Genomic DNA, 27,032 nt, shown 5'->3' with positions numbered 1-27,032 from the left:
AAATGAGATTGTCAAATTTCGGAATTTTGGCATATCTGTACAGCTGAAATGTGTCACTGTGGAGTGTTTATAGGTAGGTCTGCCTTGTTTCCGTTGAGCGATATGTTCGGTGCAGTTCAGTACCCAAATACCTAATGCGGAGTCAAACTTCTACACATATGACAATCTCATGTTCATTTTTCCAACAAGTTAATTACCAAACTTCTTATGTGTAATCATGAATATGCGTTTCAAAACGGTTAGTCTAAGACTGAATTTGACTTTTTTTTTCAGTTGGTACTACTTTGACTTTTTATATGCATTGGAAACCTACAAATATATTTTTCTGTTTGAAAAGTTTAAAGTAAAAAGAATATATTATTAACATTGCTTTTAACGTTTTGACAGTTTATTTATATCGATGTTCTTTTCTTGTGAAACGCTTACGGTTTAAGCAGGAAGTAGGTTTTCACAAACGAACTTCACTTCTCATTCATTGGACAATGAAGAGGAAGTAGTCAGATGGTTTGCTGTTAGCTTGACTATGCAAGTCCCAACAGAAAAAAATGTATTATTTAGTAAAACAAATGCATAATTTATGTATTAGTCGTTATTCGAAAGTCTTCGTGGGGTTACCTCTCCTAGATATTTATTTGTAACCGCAGAGATTATTTATCCTCCTGGGTTTGCAGTATAAAATGTAGCCAGGCTGCATTAGCAAAGTGATGGACTGTGAAGCTCCGTGAAGCTAAAGCTCCTAACAACACAGACCTAATCAGTCTCTGTGAGGTTGACGCTGATAAAGTTCATGGTTTAATACAACAAGACGAGTCCACTCTCCGAACTGGTGAGACTGTGGGAAAGACGGGATCAGTGGATACTTCCTCTAAACCTCGTAGTCCTGCTGAGGGCCGAGAGACTGGGGAATGGACACAGAAACTGACCAGGGTGTCTCGCATTATTTTCTCAGTTCTCCTTTTTGGATCAGGTGCTGATTTGCGTCTAATTCCAGTTTGACGCAGCAAAGAGGGATGCGGATGAAACCTTAATGTACGAGGACATGTGAAGGCTGAAAACAAGCATTGTGGAAAAAGTGAATCCCAGGTGGAGCGAGGATGACTGAGATGATGAAGGTTGAAGCTGATGAACCTGGAGGGTTCGGCTCGGAAGCCCCCGTGCCTGCAGGATCCACATCAGAACCAGAGGAGGAAACACAAGATAGCAAAGATCTCAGTAAGTGACACACATTTGTTTGTCTATATTGGAGCAAACAAACTGGGTAAAAGTTATAAAAGGGCTGTTGGGCTGTAGGGTGAAAAAAGCAAAGCATCAGTAACCCTAAGTGATGAATATCCTAGAAGCCATTGCAGCAGAGGTAGAATACACCTTGAACTTCTAACTCCTCCAGTCGCAATGTTTCTACTGTTTGGCCCAGAAGTAACCAGGCATACATTAACTAATTATGCAAATAAGCAAACAAAATGTTAGCCAAACTTTGGAAGAAGGCTTGATATATTTTATAAAACATCCCAAAGGTAACGATGTTTTATTCTATTCACACTCCACCTGACTAATTATGAATCTGGTTAAATTGCTTAACAAATTTCTGTAGGTCTGGAAGCCTCACCACCAGCCCAGAAAGTCACTTATTATAGCTTGTCTATTATTCCTGTTTTATTTTATATTTATTTGGATTCCTATTATGTTTTGGGTAAACAGAACATGTACATTAATGATATATTCTAATCATTCATTTATCCAAACACATTTTGTTTTCATCGATGTTGATACTTTTATCAGTTGTGACACAATTGGTAACACTTTGACCTTAATCTGATGAGAACTTTTATGTTCAACAATGTTTCTTTTTAAAGCACTACTATAGTTTAGTTAGTAATCCCAATTTGTCTCCAAACAGATCAACAGTGTATCGGCATTCTCTAATAATAATAATAATAATAATAATAATAATAAGTCCTTCTAAGGACACAATCTGAAAAGACACATGGTTTATAGCATTTGTAATCTTAATAAGAACATAATTTTCCGGGATTATAACCCAACATCCACAGAAGTTTAAAACTCTCCTTCACTCACTTTAACATTGTCGCCAATCAGTAATGTCTGTGTGTGCTCCATTGTTCCCAGACCTTCAGATTGTGGTGGTTAAAGAAGAACATTGCGATTCATGGAGCTCCAGCTCCGACCAGCAGGACCCTGAGCCCCCCCACATAAAGGAGGAAGAAGAGGAACTGTGGATCAGTCAGGAGGAGGAGCAGCTTATTGTGAAGACCGAAGATGAAGAGAAACCACAGTTATCAGATCTTCATCAGATGAAAACTGAAGGCAACACAGAGGCTGAAGGTCTGAGCAGCAGCTCAGCTGAACAGAAGGAAACAGAACCTGATGGAGTCGACTGTGGAGGACCAGAACCAGACAGGAACCCAGATCCACAGTGTTCTTCCCAACAAATTAAGATGACTGTTCACAAAAGAGGTAAAAGATCTAAAATGAGTTCCAAGCTTACAACTCAGAGTGCAGTCCAAGCAGGAGAAAGGCCATTTGGTTGTGATGTTTGTGGCAAGAGATTCAAATGTAGAATTCACGTTGACTTCCACATGAAGACTCACACTGCAAAGAGAGAGCATAACTGTGATTTTTGTGGTAAAGGATTTCAAGACGACCATTCCCTACAGACGCATGTAAGGGTTCACACCGGAGAGAAACCTTTCGCTTGTGACGATTGTGGGAAAAGGTTTCATGCAAAGAATATTCTTAATAGTCACATGAAAGTCCATTCAGAAGAAACATTTCCTTGTGAGGTTTGTGGCTCAATATTTAAAAGAAAAGAAAGCCTCAAGAAGCACATGTGGACTCACACTTCACAGAGACCGTTTGTCTGTAGCGTTTGCAGCAAAGGGTTTTTGAAACAGGATCATCTAAAGGGCCACATGCGTATTCACACAGGAGAGAAGTCGTTCATTTGTAGTTTCTGCAGCAAAGGGTTTTCACTGCAACACAATCTGAAAAGACACATGGTTGTTCACACGGGAGAGAAACCACTGATTTGTACCGTTTGCAGTAAAGGATTTTCGCAACATTTAGATCTGAAGAGACACATGCGTGTCCACACAGGAGAGAAACCCTTTATTTGTAGCGTTTGCGGTAAGGAATTCTCAAATCCCGGGGGTCTGAAGAAGCATATGAATTTTCACACCGCACCGTTCAGCTGCAACGACTGTAGCAAACATTTTGTGGACGAAATGCAGCTGGAGCGACATGCGAGAGTTCACATAGAGGAGAGACCGTTTGCTTGTGACGTCTGCAAAAGCAGATTTAATCATAAGTGTCATCTTAAAAAGCACATGCGAGTCCATTCTGGAGAGAAACCGTTTATTTGTGGTGTTTGCAACAAGGGATTTACATTGCAGGAGAACCTAAAGAGACACATGCGCACTCACACGAGGGAGAAACCGTTTGAGTGTAGTGTTTGCCATAAAGCGTTTTCGCAGCATGGAAATCTGAAAAGACACATGGGTGTTCATGAGGCCTGCCACTCGTGATTATTTTGATGGTTGACAAATCGCTTCTGTAATTTCCCCAACAGTCTTTATTTTGCAGATTTTTGGATGCATCTCTGATCCAACACCCTTGTCATCGTGGCATTCAGCTTCAGGCGTGTTGGAAAAGGGATGCAGCTAAATTAGGCACTCCCTCTCTGCAGAATGATAGAAATTCTCACAGTAAGTTGAGACGTGTTTAAATACACTTGAAAATACAATTCTTCTGTAGCTGTATTTTAAATTATGGTTAGGCAAAATCCATTTTTAATACTATTAATCATTCATTGCTACTAGAGAACACTATCGGAGATTCAGAGCCAATTTCTGATCTTTGGGTTCAGTAAAGCATATTATGTGAACCTATCATCTTAAAATCTTAAAATCATGTCTTTCACTCATTTATTGAAGCTACTAGTGATGGTGCCATTGGTTAAATCATTGATGTCCTTTGACTGTTTCTCTTTTAAAAAAGCCAGTTTGGTGCTCTTTCTCTTTGTTGCTTCTTTCTCTGGTCACATTGTTCATGTCTGTGTTTTTTTTTTTTTTTTTTAATGTATGAGAATTGTTGACAATATTCAACCAATGAGTGATGTTTAGTGCCTAACCAAACTGAACTTTAATCCTGGTTTCAAATGTACCACCTCTCTATCAGTGCTCTTTTCGGAAAGTAACAGCTACGCTTTGTAGCTGTCAACATAAATTATGCACATAACTACAAGACAATGGGCGTATTTTTGTTAATAGTGTCCCTTTAAACTAAAATGATCTGAATCAGACACTTCTGCATAGTAAAGTGTGGACGCTAGATGTTACCTCTTTATTACTTCCTGCTGGCAGTTATTCACTTTTTAACTCATCCCTCTTAAATATTAGCTTTCATGTTACCTTGTCTAAAAACCTGTTGTCCTAAAGAGTTTATATAAAGTCCTGTTGCTAAATATGTTAAAGTGTGTATAATAAACATATTAAAAGCTGTTTGGACTGAATTCTGTTTATAATTTGATATGAAATTGACCTGTTTGTTCAGTAAAATGCCTTTAGATACACTATAAAATATTTTGAATTTTCATTGAATTAAGTGAGAACACCACCATGGGAGTGTGTGCTGCGGAGGATTACAAACATCAATGCTGATGAACAACCATACTGTAAAAGGACCACCTGTTGAAATGGTTGCATAGGAAAGTGAAGAAGAAGAGGATCTCTATCTGTGGCACCTCGTGGCTCTATAATTGCCATTTTGAGAAGGAAAATAAATGACGTTAAATAAAACTTAAGACTGCATAAATTGATGTGTGCATAAAGCAAATTATAGGGAGAGGATTTTTGTTAAAACTTGGCTCCGTCGGGGAAAGCATTAAAATATAAGTTTCAATTAAAATCTAATAATCTAGACTTTTGAAATGTATTTTATACTTAAATTTTACCTGGGTCAAAAATATGCGTCCTCTCTGGTTTGTATCCAATATGCCCCCGTTACTTACAGGTGATTCTTGTACGTAATAATAACCGTAAGTACAGTAAACCCGGGAGAGCGGTCACGTCTTTCCGGAAGTCAGCTGGGTTCCTGTCCTTATCGCTGATTGGTCAGTGAGGAGGAAGGAACCGGATGTAACAATGTTAGCTTGACTGGCAAAATCCCGACAGGAAAACGTGTTAAAATGTGTGTAAAACAAGTGCTTACGTGACACCCTTGGTACATGGTTGTTTCTAAACAATTTTATCATGTCTAGTTTGCTGTACAGAATTAAATTAGCAATTAGCCAGGTGAATGGACTTTCAGCTAAAGCAGCGAACCGCAGAGATTAAATAAGCGACGTCCATCCTTCGACTTTGTCAGACTGTGGACACCTCGTTGTGCAGCTGAGGACCGAGAGCTTGGGGCTCATTACAGAGTGGACCCAGAACTACTGATCAAGGTATCAGACTTTCTGCTCTGTAGCATCTCTTCAGCTTATCCTGACATTTTCTTACATCAGACGATTTGTGTCTGATTCTACTTCCAGGAAACAGAAAAACAAAAGATACAGGTTATATGACTGTAACCATAACCTATTCGAACATGCAAGGCTTCTAACAAGAATGTTTGAAAGAAGAATGGGATAAGGATGTCTGAAATGATGAAGCTGGAAGCAGAGGAACCTGGAGGGCTCAGCTTGGATCCCCACATAGCATCCACATCAGAACTGGAGGAGGAATCACAAGACAGCAAAGATCTCAGTAAGTGACGTATTATCTGGATTGAAACACTGACTGGAAGTCATAAAATGTTTGCTGGACTTCAGAGAGAATTATATTAATAGATATAAGTCCCAGAATCAGCTTTAATGGCCAACATTGTGTGCAGCAACAAGATATTTGACTTTAGTTTGTGTAAATATGTTTGTATGTTGGCATGCAGGCTGGTTGTACAAACATTTATGAATACTATAATGTTTTATTTAAAACCAACAAACACATATATGTTTGATTGTTAAGGAAATCTTTTTGTCCGTCAGAAATATTTTCTGCATAGAAAGTCTTAAATGCTGTCCGATTATTCTTATTATTAATCCAACCTACATAATGTTGGTGTTAATTGAAAGCTCTTTGATAGGTTTTTTCTTTGTTCAGATTAGAGTATAATGCAGGTAGGAGTTCTTCCTGCAATCAGTGGATTGCTGGAAGAAGCCCCCGTCTGTTTTTCTTGTTGTGTCCAACAAGAGAAATGTCTTGTGGGCTAGACATTTCACCCACTTTACCTGCTGGTGTTGGTCAGAAGGGCTGATGGTGGAATATGGCAGTCTCACTTCTGTCATCCTGCCCCAGCTGTAGCTGTAGCTACAATCCAGTAGCTTACCATCATCAATGTGTGCATGAATGGGATTGAGAGATTTTTATTGCAAAGCGTCTTTTAGTGTCCTGAAAAGCAGCGCTATACGAGTCTGATTTCGTTTCATTTACATTGTTTTGATGAACAACTCTTTTGGAAACTAAGACTTCTGAGAACAGCCATCCACCAATAACTGTAGGGCAGTAGTTTGACATGTCAGCCCAGCAGCCTATTAAATGCTGACCATGTTTTGTCAGAGGAAACAGTCAGTATATCCTGCTTAGTTTCATATGAATTAGTAATGAAGCTTATTTGGCCTGCATTTATTGAACTGATAAAAATATGGTCATTTTCATTCTCATTTTGGGATTGGCATTGACAATTTAACTCGATTATATGTTGATTAATTTATTCTTTCTCTTTTATAAAAAAAAAGTAAAAAAAAAAAAAAGCTACTACAGTTGTTCTTCAATGGATTTTAGTTTATCACTAATGTCCTTGTGTGTTTCATTGTTCCCAGTCCATCAGATGTTGGTGATTAAAGAGGTTCCTCTTGACTGGAACGCCAGTTTGAAGCAGCAGGATCCAGAGTCGCCTTCTGTGAAGGATGAAGAGGAGGAACTGTGGATCGGACAGGAGGAAGAGCTGCTTACAGTAAAGGTCGAAGATGAAGAAGAAACTCCGTTATCAGAACTTCACCAAATAAAAACTGAAGACAGCAGACAGACTGAAGCTCCTGCCAGCAGCTCAGCTGAACAGATGGGACAGACACAGCATGATGAAGAGGACTTCAGAGGACGGGAAACAAACAGAGATCCAGTTGCTCTTTGTTGCTCTTCCCAACAAAGTAAGGTGACACCTCAGCTTTGTTCAAAGCTTACCGCTCAGATTGTGGAAAACCCATTTAGTTGCAGTCTTTGTGGCAAAGGTTTTAAACGCAAGACATCAGCTAAATTACACATAATGACTCACATTGGAATAAGAGAACATAGCTTTGATCTTTGTGGTAAAGAATTTAAAGAAAAGGTTTCTCTTCAGACTCATATGAGTGTCCACAGTGAAGACAGACCTTTTGCCTGCGACGTTTGTTGTAAAAGGTTTCATACAAAGAAACATCTTAAAGCCCATATGAAGCTGCATACAGAAGAAAAACATTTTACCTGTGATGTTTGCAACAATAGATTTAAGGTGAAGGAGAGTCTTAAAAAACACATGAGGAGCCACACCTCAGAGAAACCATTTGTTTGCAGTATTTGTAGTAAAAGGTTTTCTCAACAGGACCATCTAAAGAGACACATGGGTGTTCACACAGGAGAAAAACCATTTATCTGTAGTGTTTGCAGTAAAGGATTTACACAGCAAGTCAATCTGAAAAGTCACATGTGTGTTCATGCAACAGAGAAACCGTTTATTTGTACAGTTTGTAGTAAAGGGTTCTCACAAAAAGAGAGTCTAAAGAGCCACATGCATGTTCATACAGGACAGAGACCGTTTATTTGTAGTGCTTGTGGCAAAGGATTTTTACGGCAAAGAAATCTAAAGAGTCACATGAATGTTCACACTGGAGAGAAACCGTTTGTTTGTGGTGTTTGTAATAAGGGATTTGCTGTTCAAAAGAATGTAGAAAGACACATGCGTGTTCACACAGGTGAGAAACCATTTGTTTGCAATGTTTGCAGTAAAGAATTTTCACTACAAGGGAATCTAAAGAGACACGTGCAAGTTCACACAGGAGAGAGACCATTTATTTGTTGTGTTTGCAGTAAAGGATTTCCACAAAAAGACACTTTAAAGAGCCACATGCGCGTTCACACGGGAGAGAAACCGTTTATTTGTGGCGTTTGTGGTAAAGGATTTTCATTACGAAAGAACTTACTGAGACACATGTCTGTTCACACGGGTGAAAAACCATTTGTTTGTAATGTTTGTAATGAAGGGTTTTCTCTGAAAATTCATCTGAAAAGTCACATGCATGTTCATGCATAACTGCCTATTTTAAGAGTTCAAACACCAAATACACCTTAATATGCATTAATGCACTCACTGGAAACCATTTTAGCAATATGACAGAAGCTAACTTTGCCAGTGTTCCTTATTTCTGCTTGTGAGTGTACAGCCAATCAGCAACAAGGAAAACAAATGCAGAACAACTGACTAATTGTTTTGTTAGGTAGCTACTATTCAAACCATCAAATGTATTAATAGTCTATATGAACCACTCAGTACAACTTTTCCAACTTTCCATGTTTGGAAAAGCTGGAAGGTTTTGGTTGGTTAATGGTGCTTTAGGTTCAATCACTAAAGTGGTATGGGTGGCATTTCGGTATAAAAAGTCAGTTATTTGTTTACTTTTGTCACATTCATCATTATTTTCATAAACAAGTAATGTTGGCAATGTTCAACCAATGAGAACTGTTTAGAGCCTAATCACCTCAATGCCACCTCAAACGGTTAATCCTAGTTTCAAACGGTCCATCGCTCTGTCAGAGCTCTCTTCAGAAACTAACAGCTGTGGTTTGTAGCTTTATATCAACATATTGTATTTACCTGACTACAGGACAGTGCACTTTTCTTCAGACACTTGTACAAAATAAAAGGTGGATACCAGATTCTAACGTTAACCGTATTACTTCTTGCTGGTAGTTATTCACTTCAGCTGTATTTTTCATTCTAGTCTTGATTAACAATAGAAAATGTTCATGTAATCTGGGAGAAACATGTTGTGCTAAAAGCGGTGCTGTTGTAAAATATGTTCAAACTAATCTAATAAAAGTGCTTCAAAGCTGTTTGTATTGACGTGACTAGTTTCTTGTGAATCAGGCCTGCGTGTCCTACATAGTTTAACAAATTTCCAAATATGTAGTTATAAATATAAATTCAGTTTGTATGTGACATGTTTTGTTGAGGATGTATATTAGCTAAAATTCAAGCTGCAAGCTGCGAATACCCCGCAGTTTTGTTTTTTATTTACAAGATTTTATCCATGCTTCTAAATTGAGAGGTCTGAACCAATGTACAGTCGGCAGGAAAGAACCATTAAGGTCTTAAAATCCCATTTCAGAGTGACTTCGAATACCAAAGCCATCAAGATAATCAATCTGACTGAGTGTTTTCATCCTTTAATTTGATTTTTTTTGTAGCCTTTATTTTCTGACTTACAGGCTAAATCTTTGCTGCATTACTTTATTGCAACGATAGATTAATTTAAATTTTAGATTTTACTTGTTTCACAGGATTACCTATAATGACATACTTTAATGACATTATCTGTGTTGGTCTGAACAGATTACAGTAGATTGTAATCTGCAGTGTGATACTGATGAAGAGGAGAAGAAGTATGAACTAAACTAAGTTTTGGCTTACTGTAGAAGCCTGGACACTTGGATTAGGGAGGAATCTGAGCCGAATGAGGTTAGTGATCAACATTACTGATGAAAGGGACAGAGAGAACCGTGAAAACACAGAAATAAGAATCTTCCTCTTGCAGGGCTGTGGTCACCACAGACCAGCTAACAGAATTAGATATCTCTGCAGCAAATGCACAAGACCTGAAAACATTTTAATTTCAAAGAATGTTTTGCTTTTTTCTTTATTTAGATAATTTCCAAAAATATAAATTAATTGGTAACGACATTCTATATATACAATTATTGACCCTAAATTATCTAATTTTACCTCAAAATGAAGTTAACATAAATATCAAATGTATTTTTTTAGTTGTCAACTTTTATGTGGAATAATTCCAACAGTTGAAAGTAAACAAAAATAAAAATTTCCTAATGTCATTTTTGTTAAAAATGGCTCCCTCTGGTGGTAAAAGTGTCAAACTTTCACCTTCGCATTGATGTGTGATGGGATTGTGGCTCTTTGTATTTGTTCCTTTTGACCTTGTCACGTTTTAAATCCTGAAGGGGAATTATAAATCTATCTCTGAAGCTTTGCCACATATTTGAAGCCAGAAGGATAGTATGTCTGATTTTAGCAAAACCTGTGCAGTCTGTAGTCACATTGTTGAATGTTTAGAACAGGGGAAATGTATATAACTTTGTCCTAGTCACACCAGAGATATTTAATAATATAAAAAAAGGCAGGTGATGGTTTTAAACAAGGTTTATTTTAAAATCTGCTCACATAAACATCAAGTTAGCTTTTGCCTAGGTGTCAGGAAATTGGAAGAAACATAGATTTGGCAACAAAAATAACAAAATCAAAAACAAGGTATCAATAAAATTCATTGTAACTTCCTGTTTATCAACATCATTGGGTTTATTTTTTTTTCTAACATATGACAGACAGCTCATCAAAACCACAAAGACATTTATTTAAATTTATTGTGTCTCAAAATAACAAAAATTCTCAATGGCAATCTACTCAGGTTCCAAAATGGAGAAAATCTATGGAAGATGATTAGGGCTATCAGGGGAGGCGGGGGGAACTGACTTAAATCACAGAAAAACGAAGATTCTGAGATTAAACTCAGTTTTGTTTTGTTTTTGTTGTTGTTGTTTTTTGCCAGTAGCCGTAATCATCTTCTGTAAATCCCCACAATTAAACACAAAATACTGAAATAAAAATACAGACTCACTTTATTTCCGGCAGACAAGATGTTATGGAGGTTCATTAGTGTGTGAGATCAGACTCAGACTAAATTAATTCGTGAATATATATATTTTTTGTTGACCTCTGGGATGTTACCTAAAAGCGTTTCTGGTCAAAATAAGGATGGTTTCAGCTGCTTGAGTATATATACAGCAGATAGCTGAGCCTCGACTCCAACCTGAAACATTAAAACTGAGCTGAAAAAGTCAGCACTCAAACAACCACCATTTTTGACACCGATGCTTAACGGAGCGTGAATTCAGTGTTTTGTCTGAATGGCTAGAAGCTGAAAGAGGAAGTTGTTTTTCACATCATGCTGAGCTTTAGTTGCCGCTGATTGGTCAGCAAGGAGGGAGAAACCGGATGTAGTCATATTAGCTCGTAGCTAAGCCCTGCTAGAAAAAAAAAAACGTTGTAAAGTTTATGTTAAAGAAGTGTAAAATTGATTATTCAATAGTCTTCATAAAGAGACCGCTTCCAAATGTTTGTTTTGAGTCGCTCTGATTATTTCTAGTCGGAGTTTGCAGCACAGGATGCAATTAGCCGTTACTAGGTACCTGAATGAACCGTTAGCTTCCGCGGATCTAAAGCAGCTAACAGCGGAGATTTAATTAGTCGGCAGTCGAGCTTTTTCAGTTTATAGTTTAGTGTTTAAGAATGTCCACACTCTGAGTTTATGACACCGTGCGGAGAAGACCACATCATTTGTGGACACCTCCTTCTAACCATGTTAATCTGAGGACCGAGAGACTGGAGACAGTTATCGAGTGGACCCAGAAGCACTAACCAAGGTATCGGACTCTCTCCTCTGCAACACCGCTCAAGCTCTGCCACAGTTTACTTTTTATGATTATACACTTTGTTTGATCACATTCTTGTCTCCGATTCTAGTTTCAGCAGAAAAAAAAAACAACCTAAAGATGCCCGCTCTATGACTGAAACCCTGCTCTAAAAGAACATGTGAAGGTTGTAAACAAGGGTTGTGAAAAGGAGAATCTGAAGTGGAGCGAGGATGTCTGAGATAATAAAGGTTGAAGCAGCTGAACCTGGAGGGATTAGCTTGGAGCCCCTCATTTCTGCAGAATCCACATCAGAACTGGAGGAGGAAACACCAGACAGCAAAGATATCAGTAAGTGAATGTGCTCTAACTTGTAATTGAATTTTGTGTTTTTTATGATTTAAAGCACTTTGAACTAACTTGTTGATTTTATATATATATATATATATGCGTGTGTGTGTGTGTGGAAAATGACAAATTCAATTCTTAGAGTTTTTTATAATGCATATTTCCAGTCATCTTTAACCTAGATTTTGATTATTTTCAACTTTAAGAAAGAAAATTTCTTTGCTATTAACTGAGGACTTTAATAGTTGTTTTACTTGGATAATTGGTTCCGTTTCTGTTAAACTTATTGGTTTGTTGGTCTACTAAGTCATTTTATTCTCAAAATAAATAAGCTAAAAAAAAAAAACCCTCACATTTCTAAACATAACAGTTTATATCAATGCTGAATATATATGTATAAATGACCCTTAATGTTTATATGTGTTTGTGTCCAAAGTCCAGCAGATTGTTGTGATTAAAGAAGAGGTTCCTCATGACTGGAACCCCAGTTTGGACCAAGAGGACACAGAGACCCCAGGTATGAAGGAGGAAGTGAACAAATTGTGGATCAATGAGGATGGAGAGCTGCAGAGTGAAAATAGAGAGGAATCTCAGTTATTAGAGGCTTCAAGCAGCAGCTCATCTAAGACAAAAACAGAACCTAATGGAAAGGACTGTAGAGAACCAGAACTTGACAACAACCCGGATCCAACAGGTTCCACTCAACAAAGTAAGATGTTGGTTCCCAAAAGAGGTAAAGTATCTAAGCTGAATTCAACACTTATGGCTCAGATTGGAGTCCATGCAGGAGAGAAGCCGTTTAGTTGCAAAATTTGTGGCAAAAGATTAAAACATTTGACTTCCATTAAATTACACCTAATGACACACAATGGCAATATAGAACATATCTGTGATTTTTGTGGGAAAGGGTTTAAAGAAAAGAGTTCTCTTCGGACACATATAAGACTCCACACAGGAGAGAAACCATTTGCATGCGACAATTGTGGTCGAAGGTTTCACGAAAAAGCAAAACTAAAAACACACCTGAAAGTCCACTCAGTAGAACAGCCGTTTTCTTGCGACGTTTGTGGCACCAGATTCAAACGAAAGGAGAATATAAAAAAGCACATGAGGATTCACACGGCGGAGAAACCCTTTGTGTGTAGCGTTTGTAGGAAAAGATTTTCGCGACAAGAAACTCTGAAGAGACACATGCATGTTCACACAGGAGAGAAACGGTTCATGTGTAACGTTTGTAGCAAAGGGTTTGCTCTGAAACATCACCTCAAGAACCACATGGAGGTTCACACCGCTCCGTTTAGCTGTGGGGACTGCAGCAAGTGTTTTGTAAATGAAATCCAGTTAGAGAGACATGTCAGGGTCCACTCGGAGGAGAGGCCGTTTGGGTGCGACGTCTGCAAAACCAGATTTTATCAAAAGTGTCAGCTCGAAAATCACATGAGAGTGCATTCAGGTGAGAAACCGTTTGTGTGCACCGTCTGCAGTAAAGCGTTTTCCCGACTTGGAAATCTGAAGAAACACATGGAGGTTCACAGGGGCTACAAGGAGTGATTGATTTGATCGTAATCTAAACTGTCAGTATTTTTCCAATCAGTCTACGGTCTCTGCTTTCTGGGGCGGCTGGTAAGTGCTAAATTACATTATTTCACATTTTCAATGTCAAATTGGCTATTCAAAGCTTTAATGATTTGAGTTCCTGCTTTAATTAGGTCAGTTCAACCCCCTTTTTTTTCTTAGCTATTCAGAGTTGGATTTGCTGTTCTTTTTTTCTCTGGATCATTGCTCATGTCCATAACTCAAACTTGTTTTAACTTAAGGTCATGATTTGGCCAGTCGTTGCCCTTTAGGGTTTCTGGTAAAGAGCAGATTTCATGGCTCTGTTAGTTATGCCAAGTCTTCCAGGCTTCACCCTATCACCACCATGTTTAATTTTATGATTATTCTTTTCCTGAACATATCTGGTAAATACCTTGCTGAACATCCTGTTACACAATCATCAGATATATGTGTGCAGTTATTCCCTCCCTCCATTTTTAAAAATTTTTTTTTTAATTTTTTCTTTTTTTTAGAGTTGGACATTTGATTGCTTGCGCTAATGAAACATTTGTGTGATGCTGAAGTAAATTATCACACAGCGACTGGGTTTCCGGTTCCAGGTCCGCTTTAGGTTTGTGTGTGTCAGGGTTCATTTTCCACTGAAACAGAAGACTTTCTCAGCATTCCTTCTGTAAATAAGTTAACAGACAGTATTAGGAGCTGTAGGATTTCAGCTTTATAATAAACGAATGTTTTAAATTCTGAAAACAAACTCAAAAATTTTAACATTTGTTTCGCGTGTGATTAGTACAGACAAAAAAAAAAAAAAGTTTCCTGGATGTTTACGTACATTTTAAATGCTCAAGGAGGCATTTGACAACAGGAAATGGATTAGTGCTGTTCGTAAGCACGGTGTTGAGCCATTTATGTTGCATTGATTATTGAGATTAATTTACAAAGTTTTTATTTTCTATTGGATTGTAAATAATGTAAATAACTTTCAGTCATTTTAGTTGTCATCCCTAAGAACAGTGTTTCCCCAGCTCATTTCCACTTAAGCTTTTTTTTTCAGATACTGGCAGAAGTTTTGATCAAGTTTTATTCAGTCTAAAACGTAAAAATAAGATACAAGCAGGACAAAAACGACAGCTTTGTTCATCTAAAAATGAGTCAGTCTTAGCAGAAGTGCTCTGAATTGTCAGTTTACATACTTACAAAACTGCCTCTAGGATTTTAATTTGAAAATTTATCTTGAGTTTGTTAATGCCATTGGAACTGTGAGTACTCCCTCTTTGGATGCGTAAAGAACCTTTTTGTTTTGTAAATTGGGTAGATTAGAAATTAAAATGTATTGGTTGTAACTAAAATGTGCCTCATTTCTTTTATTAATATGAACATTCAAATTGTCTCTTCTCACTACAACTTTGAAGCTTGTTCATGTCTGGTATACTCATCGCCAAATTAGTCAGCCTTCCTGGTTTTGATTTTTAGTGATATTTTTAAATTATTATTATTATTTTATTGTTTTAAGTAAAGGCTGCAAGTGTTTTGGTGCCATTTATTTCACTTTCTTTCCTAAACTCTTTCTTTCTGGTCACATTTTTCACTATTATTTTGGCCTCTCTCTCTCTTAAATTTATTTTGATATGTAAAAACTATTGTTAGAAATTAGCAGCTGTACTTCAGAGCTTTTTTAAAAAAAAATTGTTCTCCCTGATCAGAGAACATTGTGTTTTCTCACAGACTCGGATTGGATATATGGAGCTGTCGTTAGAATGCTGTATGGAACATGATTCCACATAGCTTAACTAAAGTGATCTCAAAGTAATGGGTGTTCACCAAATACTATTTTTTTTTGTTACATATTGTACTAAATGACGTATGCAGAGTACTGTTGTGAAATATGTTAAAACTTATCCAATAAACATTTTTCAAAGCTGTTTGAGCTAAATTGGATTCTTTAATTGTTGGTCATTGAAAGTGTCTTGAGTATTTTCAAAAGATGTTTAAGAATTTAAAGTTGTGGTGTGTTATGATAAAAAGACGGATCTGGTAATCGAAATAAAAATGGAATAAGATTTTATCCACACGTTTAATGATGGTCATCTCCATTGTTATTTTATTCTGAAAATCAATTAGTGCAAAAAGGAAGTAGTATATCAAATCGGCATTTGACTCGGCATTGATTGGTCAGTGAGGCGGAAGTAACCGGATATAGCAGTGCTAGCTTGACAAGCTATGTCTTGAAACAAAAACATCTTAAAGTTTGTGTAATTGATGTTTTATTCTGTTAGCTTGAATGCATTCGTGATGATATGGCTTCTGCATGTTTGTTTTGAACCACTCGATTATTTCTAACTGGATTTTGGTGGCCGGAGTGTAATTATCCTGTATTAGCAAAGTGAATGGACTGTAACCCACCGTGGAGCTAAAGCAGCTAACAGCAGGAATCAAATAAGCGGTTTTGAAGTACAAGCTTTTAAAGTTCATGATTTACAGCTACAAGTCGAGTCGATAAGACTACAAGGAGGACCACACCATCTATGGACACTTCCTCTAATTCTTGTCCAGCTGAGGTCCGAGAGACTGGGGACAGAGTGAACCTAGAACTAAGGTATGAGACTCTGCAGCATCGCTTCAACTCTGCTACGGTTTAACATTTTCTATTGATACGCTTTATCTGATCAAATACTGATTTGAGTCTGTTTTCTGTTTCAGGCAGTAGTAATACAGAAGATCAAGGTTATGTGACTGAAACCTGAAGTGAGGATGTCTGAGATGAAGGTTGAGACAGACGACCCCGGAGGGCTCATTTTGGAGCCCCCCGAACCTGCACCATCCACGACAGAATACGGCAAAGATCTCAGTAAATTCTGTATATTTAAGCAAACTAATTTTGTATCAAACCATTGGATTCAAGTGGCAGAATTGAATTACAGCCAAGCTCAAAAAGTGAGCTTTTTTTTTTTTAAAGCAGGGTTACTTATCTACATATTGCTTTCACTGTGCAAAGTGAATGTGGACTTACATTTTAGGACCATATGTGTCCTTATCAGATTCACATTGAACACACCATGAAGTATTATGAATAACCTGAATAACCAGATCATTCGAGACATGCTTGAGTCAGAGGGACCAACAATTTTGTCCATGCATCTGTACATAACAGCTCTTGGTCTGATTCTTCTCCTTAATGCCTAGAAGCTAACACAACAAGGATGCTCAAATGCTCCACCACATTAAGGATTTTTTTTTTGTCTAAATATGTTTTTTTTCTGCTTATCTTGTTATAACATTGATATTTTTAAGCTGTTTTTATGAAACAATCTTATAAAAAAAACATTTATATACACATCTGCCATTATTACTACAAAATATTTTTTTGTTTCTTAGACTGAAAATTTTGTTAAAACCTTTGTGATATTATTATTATTATTATTATTATTTGTTATTATGATCATCACAGAACGATTAATGTCCTTGTATGTTTGTTTTATTGTTCAGACTATGAGACGCTGGTAATTAAAGAAGAGGTTACCCATGAATGGAGCTCCAGTTTGAACCAACAGGAGCAAGAGCCCCCACTTATAAAGGAGGAAGAGGAGGAACAGTGGATCAGTCAGGAGGAAGAGCAGCTCATTGTGAAGATTGAAGATGAGGAGAAACCTCAGGTATCTGAGCTTCAACACATCAAAACTGAAGACGATAAAGAAGCTGAATCTTCAACAAGCAGCACAACCGTGCAGATGGAAACAGAACCTCGTGGGGAGGACAGTAGAGGACCAGAACCAGACAGAAACTTAAATTCGCTTTGTTCTTTTCAACAAAGTAAGATGAAGGTTCACAAAAGAGGTAAAAGGTCTAAACTGTGCTCCAAACTCACTGCTCAGATTAGAGTCTATGCAGGAGAAAGGCCATTTGGTTGCAATGTTTGTGGCAAACGATTCAAAAATAAGACTCATATTCGATTACACATGATGATTCACACCGGAAAGAGAGAATATTGCTGTGATCTTTGTGGTAAAGGATTTAAAGAAAAGCACTGCCTTCAGATACATGTGAGACTTCATACAGGAGAGAGGCCATTTGCATGTGACGACTGTGGTAGAAGGTTCCACGCAAAAACAAATCTTAAAACTCACATGAAGGTCCATTCGGAAGAAAAACCATTTTCCTGTGATGTTTGTAGTACAAGATTTAAAAGGAAGGAGACGCTGAAGAAGCACACGATGATCCACACTGCAGAGAAAACCTTTTTTTGTAGTATTTGTGGGAAAGGATTTTCACTACAGAAAAGTCTGAGGACTCACATGTGTCTTCACACAGGAGAGAAACCATTTGTTTGTAGTGTTTGCAGTAAAGGATTTGCATTACAGGAGAATCTAAAGAGACACATGTCTTCTCATACCGGAGAAAAGCCATTTATCTGTGGTGTCTGCAGTAAAGGGTTTTCATTACGACAAAATCTAAAGAGCCACATGCATGTTCACACAGGGGAGAAACCGTTTATTTGTAGCTTTTGTAGTAAAGGATTTTATAGACACGGAGATCTGAGGAGACACATGAGTGTTCATACAGGGGAGAAAGCGTTCATTTGTAGTATTTGCAGTAAAGGATTTTCACAACAAATTCATTTAAAGAATCACATGCGTGTTCACACAGGAGAGACGCCATTTGTTTGTAGTGTTTGCAGTAAGGGATTTTCACTGCAGGAGAATCTAAAGAGACACATGCATGTTCACACAGGAGAAAAGCAGTTTATTTGTGATATCTGCAGTAAAGGATTTTCACAGCAAGGGACCTTAAAGAGACACATGAGTGTTCACACTGGAGAAAAACAGTTCATTTGTAGCGTTTGTGGTAAAGGTTTTTCAAAGCAGAATTATCTTAAAAGCCACATGGAGGTTCACACCGCACCGTTTAGCTGCAATGAATGCAGTAAGCGTTTTGTGAACGAAATCCAGTTAGAGCGACATGCAAGAGTCCACACTGAGGAGAGACCGTATGGCTGTGACATCTGTAAGAGCAGATTTAATCAAAAGGGTCAACTTCAGAATCACATGAGGGTTCATTCAGGAGAGAAACCGTTTGTTTGTGATGTTTGCAGTAAAGGATTTTCGCAACATGGAAATCTGAAGAGACACATGAGTGTTCATGAGGGCTGCAAGTAATGATTACGATGGTTGACTCATTTAAAACAAAGAAAAAGTGTCAAGTGATATAATTTATTATGAAATAATTGCTTTGTGTTTTCGTACATGTCCTTAGCACATTATGCTTCTACATCATCAAATAAATTCCCACAGTAGTTTTTTTTTTTTTTTTTTTAAACAGTTTTCTTCTGCTTGGATCAGATTCAGTTCAAATTTCAAAATATTTTAGGCAGCCTAATGCATTTATAGAGGCATCAGGATATGGATCATCTTGATGTTAATTGTTAACCTAACTTAACATGCTGATCAAAGCGAAGTTCTGCTGTGAGCAGAGCAACAACGTTCAGCGGAGCCACTGAGAGTGAGAGCAAAGCAGCAAAAGGGAAAAGTCAAGAGATGACTCTCTCTCTCTTTCACTCTCTATTTCTTGCCTCTCTTATGGTGTGCTCGCTCCATTTTTAGCCCTGCCCCTTTCAATGAATGGTTCTTAAGAGACGGCTCTAAAAGTCGAAACATTCGCGACGGACCGATCACTGCTTTAAACCTTTCCATTTACAGGTAAATAGAAGCACACATATTCACACTAGGTCTAACAAGCTCCAAAATACAATCTGTGTTTCGCAACTGAATGCTTATTTATTATTGCAGCACATTTCTTCTCATTCATTCGTAGGATAAGTACTGTAACATTGTATGATATGTCTGATATATAGTTATTTTTGTTCCTGTTATGATTAGATTCTAATATCTGTTTTGGTTTGTTAGTAATAAATTAAAACTTAGATTCCAGTGGCTGATGTATTTTTTTTCTGGTGATAATAAATTGCAGTCATGAGAGATGAACAAAAATGACTGTTTTGTTTTTATTTGTAATCTAGGTCATTCAACAGGTATTTGAATGACCTAGATTATTTACGTCTTCAATTTTATACATTTTATTCAGTAATGTGTACATGTGATCCACAGATGAATAATAATTAGATTTTAATACATATTCCCACTCTACAACGACATGCCAGCATGCCTAGGTGGGCCCCATGTGGGGAAAGGAGGGCAGACCATATGGGTCCGATATGGGTTTGTCCGCGGGTTCCACGATGGCCCCACATGGGTTTGCCCATGTAGGGCCAGAGCCCACATGGACCCTACATGGGCCCTATATGGTGATGGCCCACATGGGTTTATCCATTTAGGGCCCATGTGGGCTGTGGCCCTACATGGGGAAACCCATGTGGGGCCATCGTGGAACCCGCGGACAAACCCATATCGGACCCATATATCAGCCCTCCTTTCCCCCACATGGGTCCCACCTAGGCATGCTTAAAGAAATTTTAATTTTGAATGAGGTTATGCTATTTTTAAAATGTATTTCCTGCCAGAACAATATGTGTAAAGTAGTTGATTTAATTAAAACGGTGAAATGGGGGGAAAAAAGACAATAAATGTGTAGTTACATACGTAGTTGGCATATTCACACGTCTTATTCTGAAGTCCTAGTGGTTAAAAGAGGAAGTGGTTTTTTCGAATTACAGCTTTACTCATCATTCATTGGTCAAAGTTGTGGAAGTGACCGGATGTAGCAATGCTAGCTTAACTGATTAAGTCTTCACAGAAAAACGTCTTAAACTCTGTGTAAGACAAGTGTTTAATTTATGTCAGGCTCTAGGTTTAACAGTTTTGGTGAGGAAATCCCTTCTTTGTGTTTGTTTTGAACCACTGTGGTTATTTTCTAGCCTAGGTTTGCAGTTGAGAATGTAATTAGCCCTCACCAGCAAAGTGAATGCACACGATAGACTCCGCAGCTAACAGCAGAAACTTTATCAGTAATTTATACGTTTAAGCTTTAATTTTAAAATTTTTTTATTGTAACAACACGAATCCCCTCTCCGAGTTTGTGAGACTGTGCGGGAAGAACAACATCGACCTCTAACCTTGTCCAGCTGAGGACCGAGAAGCTGGGGACAGTAACAGAGTGGACCCAGAACTACTGACCACGGTATCAGACTCTCTGCTCCGACGTTTACTGTTACTACACTTTATTTAATAGGGTGCTGAGTTATTATGTCTGGCGGCAGTTTCAGGAGCAGACAAACAGAAGATCTGGGCTGAAACCTTGTTTTACTAAAACATGTGAAAGTAGTAAACAAGGATTGTGGAAAGGAGAATCCCAGGTCTAGTGAGGATGACTGAGATGATGAAGGTTGAAGCAGATGAACCTGGAGGGTTCAGTCTAGAGCCACCCGTACCTGCAACATCCACATCAGAACTGGAGGAGGAAACGCAAGACAGCAAAGATCTCAGTAAGTGACGTACATTGGTTTGTTTGGATTGGAAAAAAAAAAATAAAAAATGGGTCGCGGTCTGAAGAAAGAGTTCTCAAGTGATAAATATATTTTTCCATCATAACCTGGAGGCTAATTTCCCTAAACTGACATCTACTAAATTAAACTGACACTAGGACCAAAAAAATAGAATCCATTAGCATTACTCAGTACTAAGAACATAATATTTTTGAGAATGAAACATGTTTCCATCTTTTTGAAGTTGTTTTGATATGAGTTGTCCCAGAATACACCTTAAATGTTCAGCTGTTGGGATATCCACTCTCTCCGAGGGAATCCTGCTGCTATGTAGCATTTCAAGCTGACTGAATGCTCCAACAGGCAGCTTCATTTGGACCATAGCTATTTTTGTCCAGTATGAGCGTTGTTAAAATTCAGCATGAAGTTGTTTCACTACGTGAGTAATTAAGTGTTTAAAAATGCTGACAAACCTTTGTTGAAGTTCTTATTTATTTCTCAATCGGCATAGATAAATAAGAAACATAAATTTCCCTTAAATAGCAGAATTTGGTAACAGGTGGGGGACAGCACCATTTTATTTTGGTGACATGTTCTAAGATTTTTGGCAGAAATTGTGAATTGTTTGGATCTGAACCAGTTTTTTTTTCTCCTTCAAACAGTAGTATGATAGCACTCAACAGAGCTACCACTGTCACTGTGTAGGCTCCTTTTTGACACATAGATTGTATTACTGCTACATTACCTACATATTTATCTTTGTTTCTCTGTTTAACAAGTCACTAACAAATCTGATTCTTCAATTGACTCTGTAAAATTTACCAGAAAGTTCACCTCTACCAGTAAATCTAATGTTTTAGATTTTCCTGTTTTGTATATCTCTTTCCTGTCCTATCAATCACATTTTGAGCCAGGTTCTCCTAGACCAGGGCTCCTCAGATCGAGACCTTGGGATTGTCTTCCATGTAAGCAGTTTGAGGGTGACAGTTCAGTGGTTAACGACTATTTATATGATTGGATTGTAATGAATTAATTACTGAGGTTTGAGATTACATTTATTGGAAAGTGCTACTGTAGAAATAAATTGGAATTAAAAAAAGGGATGCATTTTCTTTTTGTGTAAATTATCTGCTTAAAGGCATTTAATAATACCTGTGCATTTAATTGTTTCTAGTCCATCAGATGTTGGTGATCAAAAAAGAAGTTCCCCATGACTGGAATTTCGCTTTGGTCCTGCAAGACCAAGAGCCCCTCCACACTAAGGAGGAAGATAAGGAACTATGGGTTCATCAGAAGGAAGAGCAACTTACTGTGAAGAGTGAGGATGAAGAGAAACCTCAGATATCAGAGCTTCATCAGATTGAAACCGGAGACGAAAGGAAGACAAAAACTGGAGGACCAGAATCGGGCAGAAAAGCAGCAGCTGTATTACGCTCTTCACAACAAAGTAAGGTGATAGTGAACAAAAGAGCTAACAGACCGAAACTGCGTTCCAAACGTGCCTCTCAAATTAGTGCGCACACAGGAGAGAAACCGTTTGGTTGCAATATTTGTGGCAAAAGATTCAGGCACAAGCCTTATGTTAAGCTGCACATGATGATTCACACTGGAATAAGAGAACATAGCTGCGATTTTTGTGGTAAAGGCTTTAAAGAAAAACGTTGTCTTCAGACACACATGAGACTCCACACTGGAGAGAAACCATTTGCTTGTGATGATTGCGGCAGAAGGTTTCACGCAAAGACAAGTCTGAGGAGTCACTTGGAGGTCCATTCTGAAGAAAATCCATTTTCTTGTGATGTTTGTGGCTCAAGATTTAAAAGGAATGGAAATCTTAAAAAGCACATGAGGATCCATACCGCAGAGAGACCTTTTGTTTGTAGTATTTGCAGTAAAGGATTTTCACAGCAAATTCACCTAAAAAGCCACATGACTGTTCACACAGGAGAGAAGCCGTTCATCTGTAGGGTTTGCAGTAAAGAATTTTCGCGACAAGGAAATCTAAAGAGGCACATGAGCGTTCACACAGGAGAGAAGCAGTTTATTTGTGGTGTTTGTAGTAAAGGATTTTCAAAGCAAAACTATCTCAAAAATCACATGGAGTCTCACACCGCACCATTTAGTTGCAGCGACTGCGGCAAATGTTTCATGGAGGAAATGCAGTTGAAGCAACATATGAGACTACACACCGAAGAGCGTCCGTTTGGTTGTGACATCTGTAAAATCCGGTTTAACAAAAAATATAATCTCAACAGTCACATGAGGCTCCATCTCGGGGAAAAACCGTTTGTCTGTAGAGTTTGTAGTAAAGGATTTTCACGACATGGAGATCTGAAGAAACATATGTGTGTTCACGGGGGTTTTAGCTAAAGATTTTATTTTTATTTGACTGTCCATCTAGTGTTTCTGTGGGCACAGTTTTTATTTCTGTGCTGGTAAAAGTTTTAATCCGTTCTGTCTTTTATTATAACTACATTTTTAAAATAAATTCCCATAGTTGCACAAAAATTACTTACGAAGCACAAATTTGATACAGTTTCTTAAATGTGTACGAAGATGAAGCGAAAGATCTTTGTAGGATCCCACCGGCGGATCGGATCACATGACGTGCAATAAAGTGGATCACTGGGTCACTATTGTCAATTTCACTTGGAAGAGCAGAGCTTAAACTCTATGATTAAAAAATATCAAACTATAAAAGTTAAAACATTGATGAGATGAGCAGGTTTATGTTTTTTTTTGTCAAATTATTTCCCCATTTGAAAAGCCTGTTAGTTAAAACATACGTTATTACTCTGTGATGAATATACCCGAGAGTTCTGAAGTGGACCAGGTGGGGGCGCCAAATATTGCCGAGCCAGAGTTCAACCCAGTGAACCGTTACATATCGAGATGGGTCAATATTGATCTGACAACATATCAGCAAACTGTCACACTCATTTCAAAGAGACCAATACTGACTTTCCTGATCTTCTATTTTTGGTTATATTTTATGTTTATTTTGTTTTGAAGAGCAAATAAAATATAATAAAATACAAAAATCAGCTTCAAATAGAGATTCAGTGTTTCATTGGCCAAAGGGAGATATTTTATGTCCGATAAACTCCCTTTTTTTTTATAGACTTTTAAATTGCATTCAAAAGTCATGTTTTAAAACTTTGATTAAAAACTCTGCTTGCAAGAAAAAATAATTTAATAAAAATTCAATAGGCAGATTTGCCCCCCTACATACATGTGACTATCCACCGACTCAGACAAGAACAATAACTGCTGATGTTAAGAGAACCTAATGAAATATTGTTCATAGTTCATCACTTAAGATCTTCACTGCCCCAACTGAACTAGTTCACATTCAGTTAAGGTTTCCTTAAATAATGTGCTGAAACTAGAAGAACATTTGTTGCTTATCTTCACTTTTTTAAATGCACTTTATTAGTAACACCAAGAAGAAAGGTGTTCAAATATTGATCCAAGATAGATACTAACTCTTCTTTTTTTTTTACACCGTTATATGAGATTTAATGGCTGTATGAAATGTTAAATGACACTGCCCTCTGCTGGACAAGATCTGAATTTGTAATGAGTTTGCTATTATACTAGCAGAAGCAGGAATGATCGTCGGTGTTTCGCACAGTTTCTCATACCTGCTGAGGGCAACAGAAGAGCTTTATTGACTTTGTGGACACAATTTGGACAACTTAGTTCTTTTGTTAAATAGTTTTGCAGTTTTGACGACAGTAAAGATATTTTATCCTTACTTTCTCATGTCTTCCCGGTCAGTTTACTTCATTTATTTATTTTTTTACATGTACCGTGTAAAGAAAAGCAAATATGTCAAATCTAGTTATCATTAACCCGTTTAATCCCAAATGTTTTCCTGCAAAATAAGTGCATGGATTTCAATCCTTGGACCTCCCTAACACATGATATTTATGAATTATTACATTTTATGTTGGTTATATTAGTGAAAATACAATTTTTATACTCGGCAACAACTGTTGCCGGTGGGAAACAGCATAGTTTAAATTACACAAATATGGCCTATTTATACATATACAAAAATAGGAAAAATAGGGTCATGAATGCATAACCTATTATAACAAAGAACGATTACAAGAGTGTTCAGAAATATTTTAGAAACATAAAGAAACATAAAGATTCAATGCCACATCCTGCAGATGTCATTGTCTCAACGTGCCAAGCAAACTTTGGTCTCATTTAGTTATTTCATCAATGAGGCAAAATCAGGTGAAAATGTCAGTATGAACAAATCTGCATCTGAGAGGACATTCCCCCTGTCCCACCAGACCAGGAACAAGACCTTCGCCTTAGTTTCAGGCGTGCCGTCTTCTTGTTGACGTAATTCAGTGCATAGGCCACATTTTGTGTAAAGGGTCGGGTTTTGGGGCAGTGCAATAATTCAACTGTGGGATGTAGAAGACATCATTTTGAGGTTCCTTCAGGTCTAGAAGATCTAAAACAGCTGATATTTTAAAGCTGCATGGGAACAGCAAGACACATAGAATAAGCAGTAAACCAATGGACACATATATACTGCTGTCTATGAATTATGCTAGCGGCAACAATTGTTGCCACACTTACATTCACTCTTCTTATGATTAAAAGATGAATGAATGGATACAATTTTCTTTATATATCAGTAGAAGACACTTGAAAGAACATATGTACAAAATATTTTTATTTATATTTGTTTATTTAAATATTTTACTAACTTCCTCTTGTTCAGGTTTGTGACTGACATTTACCTCCAGCGTCGCAGGCAGGAAGTAAAGAGGTCCGGTCATGTGACCTTTCACACTAGATACATAAAATTGATACTGCTTTGAGTAGACACACTATTATTTGATTTAAAAACTTAAATTAGTTGCTAAAAGTCAAAACAATTACTTTTAGAGGTTCCAGAAGTTATAAAAAAATGTCTGGCAACAATTATTGCCGGTGGGATTAAACGGTTTAAGTACACTTATGGTGTTTCAACTGCAGCTCTGAACCTTTTTTACTCAGAACTTGTTTTTCCCTGATCTTTTCCTTCCCTGTTGTTGGTGTAAAATCTTGCTGCCTGCTTTCTTTCTGTCAGTTGAGAAGATTGCTCAGTCTGTTTCTGCGATGTAGGGAGTGGTGTTGTTTCATACAGAGTCCAGAATGCCATCAACAAACAGAGAAATCAGACTGGTGCGCCGCTGTTATCAGACCCTTTCATAGCAGTGTGTGGTTTAACAGCCGAGTAAAGACGATATAAACTTTAAATTATCCACCCATCTTGAGTGTCTGTGGGAGAGAGGAAAAGGCTCCTGCTGAGAACATAAAAAGCTGTTATTTTCAGCATTATGCGTGTAACCAGTGGTTCTGCATTCAGTCTCTCCTAACGCCAGTATTTCAGGTTTCTATGTGCTGGCCCAAAGCTAATAATGGTTCTCGCTCAGCCACCGATTTGAAGAACACATCATCAGGATCCATTAAGTGCACCTTAATGGACCCTCTGATCCTGGTGGATCAGAGCTCTTTTGGCATCAGGACCAAAATGCTATTACTCATACTATATTATTATTATTATTATTATTATTATTATTATTATTATTATTATTATCATCTTTTTATTTTATTCTACTGTGTCTTGTGTTTTGTTCTGTTTTATCTTATTTTACCCAATCTAAGGAACTTTCCTCAACCTTGTGATTATTGTAAATGTATTATTATTATTACACCACACTTGATTTGTGTGTCTATAGCTGCAAGCTATAAAACATGTACTGATAATACAGAGTCCAAAACATGTATATGTAAAAAAAAAAAATTCCCTTCTCACCCTCCGCGGGTGGTCTCTTTCATCCTCTTTGGTTGGGTCCTCTACCAGAGGCCTGGGAGCTTGAGGGTTCTGCGCAGTATCTTGGCTGTGCCTAGAACTGCACATTTCTGGACTGAGATGTCTGATGTTGTTCCTG

The 27,032-nt window shown here is 37.6% G+C and overlaps 4 protein-coding genes and 1 pseudogene across 4 annotated transcripts; all 5 read left to right on the top strand.

Moving 5' to 3' along the window:
- Positions 1–439: 439 nt before the first annotated feature.
- Positions 440–4,517, top strand: LOC103152518 (gastrula zinc finger protein XlCGF57.1-like). Its single transcript, XM_007573011.2, has 2 exons — positions 440–1,212; positions 2,128–4,517. The coding sequence occupies exons 1-2, from the start codon at positions 1,095–1,097 to the stop codon at positions 3,540–3,542; spliced, it is 1,533 nt and encodes a 510-aa protein (XP_007573073.1). The 5' UTR covers positions 440–1,094; the 3' UTR covers positions 3,543–4,517.
- Positions 4,518–4,609: 92 nt separating this feature from the next.
- LOC103152500 (gastrula zinc finger protein XlCGF57.1-like) lies at positions 4,610–9,146 on the top strand. The gene is made up of 3 exons (XM_007572981.2): positions 4,610–5,461; positions 5,549–5,762; positions 6,875–9,146. Exons 2-3 carry the CDS (start codon positions 5,651–5,653, stop codon positions 8,338–8,340), a joined length of 1,578 nt encoding a protein of 525 aa, XP_007573043.1. The 5' UTR covers positions 4,610–5,461; positions 5,549–5,650; the 3' UTR covers positions 8,341–9,146.
- A 1,694-nt stretch (positions 9,147–10,840) lies between these two features.
- On the top strand, positions 10,841–15,309 carry LOC103152492 (oocyte zinc finger protein XlCOF6.1-like). The gene is made up of 3 exons (XM_007572967.2): positions 10,841–11,744; positions 11,845–12,083; positions 12,517–15,309. Exons 2-3 carry the CDS (start codon positions 11,966–11,968, stop codon positions 13,629–13,631), a joined length of 1,233 nt encoding a protein of 410 aa, XP_007573029.1. The 5' UTR covers positions 10,841–11,744; positions 11,845–11,965; the 3' UTR covers positions 13,632–15,309.
- A 337-nt stretch (positions 15,310–15,646) lies between these two features.
- LOC103153134 (gastrula zinc finger protein XlCGF57.1-like) lies at positions 15,647–18,474 on the top strand (annotated as a pseudogene).
- A 1,847-nt stretch (positions 18,475–20,321) lies between these two features.
- Positions 20,322–23,770, top strand: LOC103152482 (oocyte zinc finger protein XlCOF6.1-like). Its single transcript, XM_007572957.2, has 3 exons — positions 20,322–20,765; positions 20,845–21,069; positions 22,244–23,770. Exons 2-3 carry the CDS (start codon positions 20,952–20,954, stop codon positions 23,437–23,439), a joined length of 1,314 nt encoding a protein of 437 aa, XP_007573019.1. The 5' UTR covers positions 20,322–20,765; positions 20,845–20,951; the 3' UTR covers positions 23,440–23,770.
- Positions 23,771–27,032: the final 3,262 nt, after the last annotated feature.

Source organism: Poecilia formosa, unplaced genomic scaffold (genome assembly GCF_000485575.1).
Source record: "Poecilia formosa unplaced genomic scaffold, Poecilia_formosa-5.1.2 Scaffold7, whole genome shotgun sequence".
NCBI lineage: Eukaryota > Metazoa > Chordata > Actinopteri > Cyprinodontiformes > Poeciliidae > Poecilia > Poecilia formosa.
Note: the sequence above shows the minus strand (reverse complement) of the source record. Positions and strands in the feature narration are given on the sequence as shown.